Source organism: Myotis davidii, unplaced genomic scaffold (genome assembly GCF_000327345.1).
Source record: "Myotis davidii unplaced genomic scaffold, ASM32734v1 scaffold449, whole genome shotgun sequence".
NCBI classification, from domain to species: domain Eukaryota; kingdom Metazoa; phylum Chordata; class Mammalia; order Chiroptera; family Vespertilionidae; genus Myotis; species Myotis davidii.
The window spans coordinates 4789616-4794680 of record NW_006383007.1 but is presented as its reverse complement, the minus strand read 5'-3'; the positions used below and the strand labels follow the sequence as shown (position 1 = coordinate 4794680).

Genomic DNA, 5065 nt, shown 5'->3' with positions numbered 1-5065 from the left:
ATATATATATAATTAGCAGTGCTGACAGGTACAACATGTCACCATTTTAACTTGGAGTGGACCTAAGCCTCTATAATATAAATTGCGACAAAAATTCCAGGTTCCTGCAAACAACCCCTACTCTACACATCCTGATCCATATTATGAGGACATCATCATCGCTTCTCGGCCTTTTGGGTGAGATCAAAGGTAGGTATGAGGACATCAGCCCACGTGCCCTGCTTCAGAGTTGGTGGTGGACAGAGAGCACCCAAAACACAAGGACCCAGCGAACATGGTCCAAGTGGTTTTGGACGACATGATAGCGGCCATACCTCCTCCACCCCCAACCGCCTAAAGAATCCATCTCCCTGAAAAACTCTGCATCGAGGTCCCAAAATATAAATTACCCTCAATTTTTAAAAAAAGTAAGAAAGGAAAGGCCCAAAGAGAGGTCCGAATCCGGTGTGAGCGGCCAGCCAGCTCTGGGAAGAGGCACCAGGGAAGGCTGGGAAGGCCGTGAGGGCAGTCGTCCCTCAGACCGCGCTTCCAGAAGGGTAAGAGGCAGGAAGGATGCTATCGAGCGCTGAACAGGTGACAGTCACCAGGCCTACGGCCCCACGGGCTCCCTGCTTTCTGCTGCTGGCAGCATTGGCCTCCACAACCTACCCCAGGCCCGCCCCCTTGATCCGCAGGCCGGCTACTACCACACACCCGAAAGCCGCCGTCAAACCGAGGAGAAGAAGGCTGTGGCTTCCCCCCCACTCCTCCTATGGCTCTCGGAAACACTCACTTGCCCGCCAGATCTTTATGAGAGCCGCTCGAATTCATGAGCTGGGCCAAGTCCTGTCGCACGGCCGCCGCCATCTTTCTCTCAGCTCCGCCGAGGCTGCCGGGCCTCACAAGCAAAAAGGAAACGAGCGTAGTCCTCCAGAGCTCAGCCAGAGGGAACCCGAGATGCCACAGAGTAGCATCTGGGTGGGCCAGAGCGCCGCACGTTAGGCGCCTACGCTAGGTCCGCCCCCAGGGGTGAATGACGGGAAGCTCCACTCAAGTCTGAGGCCCGCCCAGGCCTCTCCCACAGGCTCAAACTCGCACGCTCCCACTTCGGATTGGCGGAAGAACTCCAAGGGAGTGTGGCTTGTGCAACCCCAGTAAGTTCCGGATACGCAAAATGACCGCATTTTCATTAAGTTCCGTGTCTCACGCCTATGGTTTATCATTTTTTGTACTTTAACATAGCTCTTAAACTACGTGTAGTGAAAAATTTGTTGTTTTTATTGCCAATTCACCAGGTACTTTTGTAAAACGCAATTTAAAATGTCCACATTCCCCCTCGTACACTGTACTCTTTTAATCATACATCCCAGTTTGTCCTGGATATTGTCATTTTCCATCTGTTGTCCAGGAGTAATTATTAATAAGTCCTTTCACTCTAGAAACTGTACCATTTGGAAGACGAAGTATACAGTCATCCTACCTTTATATGTAATTGTAGTCATTATTTATATATCCTTACAGAATATCTTCCTGAAAATAAATGTAAATTTTTATTCTTTCTTGCTTTCACAGAAGATAGCACAGCATATCATTATTCTGCTCTTGATTTTTTCATTTTTTTCTGGAAATCTTCCAAAGTAAGTTCAGAGAGCTCCCTCATTCTGTTTTAGATCTAGAGAGCATCACATAAAATGAGGGGATGCCATAGTTTATTTAATCTTTATAGCTAGACACTGAAGTTGCTTTTAATCAACCAATGCTGCAATGAAAAACTTTGTGCATACATCATTTGATATGTGTATAGGTAGAATACATTCCAAGAAGAATGTCAAAGGGGAGATTTACTTACAATTTTTAGAGATATTGCCAAATTGCACTTTATAGGGACGATTTTGCCTTTCTACCAGAAATATGTAGGAGTGCACTTTTCTACAGTCTTGCCCACAAAGGATGTCAGACTTTTGAATTTTTTACATCTTGATATGTGAAAAATAGCATGTTCCCTCTCCTGGGAAGGTGAAAGAAAAGAAGACCAGAATAAGGAAATACTTTAAGAAAGTGACATGGAGTTTGCCCACATCAATTTAGATCTCACTCCATTGACAAGAATTTTGATAAAGGATCATGCCTAGCAACAGTGATTCTGGAAATTTTGTTTCCAATTGGGCAAACTTATGCCCAGGAAAAAGGAAAGGATGGTTTTAGAGGGATCATCAGTAGTGTCTACCAGACTGTTCCTCTCACCTATATATTTCTGTGGGTCCTTTTTTCCTTTGTACCCTTCTTCTTACAGTAGAATACTCTCAATCCTAAAGAAGAGAGTTCAATTTCCTATTTAATTTTTTTAAAATTTTTTAATTGATTGATGAGAGATAGAGAGAAACATCGATTTGTTGTTCCACTTATTTATGCATTCATTGATTGATACTTGTATCTGCCCTGACTGAGAATGGAACCCATATCCATGGCATATTGGGATGATGCTCTAACCTGAGATACCCAACCAGGGCTCCCATTAGTTTCTATGTCAGCTCAAAATCCAGGATGTCTGATGATACACAATGTTCTCCATCAGGTCAGGTTGTGGATTTTCATGGTCCAAAGACATACAAACTATAAAACAAATTATCTGCCTCATGTCCATACATATAATAAAAAACAGTAGTGGAGCAGGAACAGGATAACCACAGTCAAAACCCTGAAAAAGAATGGGAAGCACAGCAATTACTTGTCCATAGCAATGGTGGGATCCTGGGTAGGAATTATGAATGCCACTACCCTGGTAGTGGAGAAAATTCCTTGGTTAAACTCTAATTCTGCTCTTTTAGAGGCTCTCCACTGTGTATTACATTCTGTGGGCCAACTTTGTCCTCTGAATACAGATTAACTGGATGTTGGAGAATATTCCCGCTTTGGGGGAATGCCTTAGGGCTTGAATAATAGGAGGCTTTTCTAGGTCAGGTTCTTCAGTGTTTTTATTTTTTTTTTAATATAATTTCAGCCCTGGCTGGCTAGCTAAGTTAGTTAGAGCATTGTCCCCATATGCCAAGGTTGCAAATTTGATCCCTACTCAGGGCACTTACAAGACTCAACTAATGAATGCATGAATAAATAGAACAACAGCCCAGCCAGCATAGCTCAGTGGTTGAGCATCAACCCAAGAACCAAGAGGCCGCTGGTTCAATTCCCAGTCAGGGCACATGCCCAGGTTGCAGGCTTGATCCGCTGTGGGGGATGTGCAGGAGACAGCCAGTCGATGATTTTTTTCTCTCACCATTTCTCTCTATCCCTCTCCATTCTCTCTAAACAAAATATGTAATATATATGTAATATATATATATATATTTTAGCGACCCATTGCACGAATTCATGCATGGGTGGGGGCCGGCCTGGTCCCTATCGGGACAGATCAGAGCTGGGCCTGTCCTGAGGAGGAGACGGTGGGGAGTTGGCCAGCCAGCCTGCCTCAATCGGGGCCAGATCAGGGCCCGGTGGCTGGGGGGAGAGGCCATGGGCAATTGGCCAGTGGGCCCCTCCCCCAACTGGGGTGGGGATCCTGTTGGGGGTGGGGCCGGCCGTGGGGAGGGGCTGTGTGCAATGGCCTGGCTGGCCCCCAAATGGGGTGGAGGGACCGATCAGGGGTCAGCGACCTAGGGGAGGGCCATGGGAGGTTAGCTGACTGGCCCTGCCCCTGATTGGAGTTGGGGGGCTAATCGGGGACGGAGCTGGCTGGGGGAAGGGCCCGTGGACTGGTCAGGGTGGTGGGGGCCGATTTGGGGTGGGTTCCAATAACCACACCCGGAATTGTTTCAAAAAGCAGTTGTGGAGGGACCGATCAGGGGTCAGCGACCTAGGGGAGGGCCATGGGAGGTTAGCTGACTGGCCCTGCCCCTGATTGGAGTTGGGGGGCTAATCGGGGACGGAGCTGGCTGGGGGAAGGGCCCGTGGACTGGTCAGGGTGGTGGGGGCCGATTTGGGGTGGGTTCCAATAACCACACCCGGAATTGTTTCAAAAAGCAGTTGTGCCGAAGCCGATTTGGCTCAGTGGATAGAGCGTCAGCTTGCGGACTAAAGGGTCCCAGGTTCGATCTGTGGAAAATCAATAAAATATTTAAAAAAAAAGAAGCAGTTGTTAAACCTGTCCTATTTCCTGCTTCCACTCTTAAACTCTTCTTTTTTTTTTTTTGTAGTTTTTAACCCATTCTTAACATCTTCTTTTTAACAACGGTAGCCTTAAAATAACCTGAAACAATAGGCTTAAATGAGAAGATAAACTCTATTACTTGATTTTTGCTTCCTCTTATCTGTGTGTGTGTGTGTGTGTGTGTGTGTGTTCCAGAAAGTCTTAATGGGTATGAGGAATCTCTAAGCCAAGTCATTTCTTCTGCTAGTGGGTGTACATAAGCAGTTGGCTTTTTCAACTTAATAAAGCCCCAGAATTTCTGCACATTCTACCTCCTATTATTGTGACTTCAAACTTTACTTGTAATACCTGGCTGGAAGCAAAGGGAAGTAGCCACAGACACAAATTGGCTCTTTCCACATACCTCCACTAGAGCTATAAGCTAGAGAGGGAGGTTGTCTGCCTTCCTAGTTGTTGTAGGCAGCAATTTAACTTAATTTTTTACATGACAAGGCCTCCGCTTTCCAGACTGCTCATTATCCCTGCCCAACCTCTAAGAGAATGCTACCTATTTTTAGGTTTTGCTTATAGGAGTGAAGGCACTGGAAGCTTGGCACTGGAAGCTTCATCTCATCCTCTTTTCAATTGCTTAGCAAGAAGATAGCTAAGCACATCTGGATTAACTCCAGGGAAGTGCACAAATCCTACTTTCTTTTCACCATGCAAAACCTTGAGTCCCAGCCCTGACCTACTAAGTCAAAATTGTTGTTAACAAAATCCCTCTAGTAATTCTTTCACATTGACGATTGAGTAGCCCTGCTGTAGCAGATGTCAACACCACTGGTAGAGGCGCTCCTCTACCAGAAGAGTCTCACTAAACCCTTATCAAATAAGGCTATTTCCCTGCCCTGGACACCCCATTTTTGCATATTCAACTAGATGGTCTCCACACCCTCAATTTCC

The 5065-nt window shown here is 45.9% G+C and overlaps 1 protein-coding gene across 2 annotated transcripts in view; it reads right to left on the bottom strand.

Annotated features, from left to right (window-relative positions):
* Positions 1-1411, bottom strand: part of COPS4 (COP9 signalosome subunit 4) — a 36475-nt gene extending 35064 nt beyond the window's left edge. For both annotated transcript variants that reach the window (XM_006778216.2, XM_006778217.2), the window contains exon 1: positions 773-1411. In XM_006778216.2, the coding sequence (XP_006778279.1) occupies positions 773-846 (74 nt within the window). In that variant the 5' untranslated portion in view covers positions 847-1411. The remainder of the gene's footprint in view (positions 1-772) is intronic.
* Between the last annotated feature and the right edge of the window lie 3654 nt (positions 1412-5065).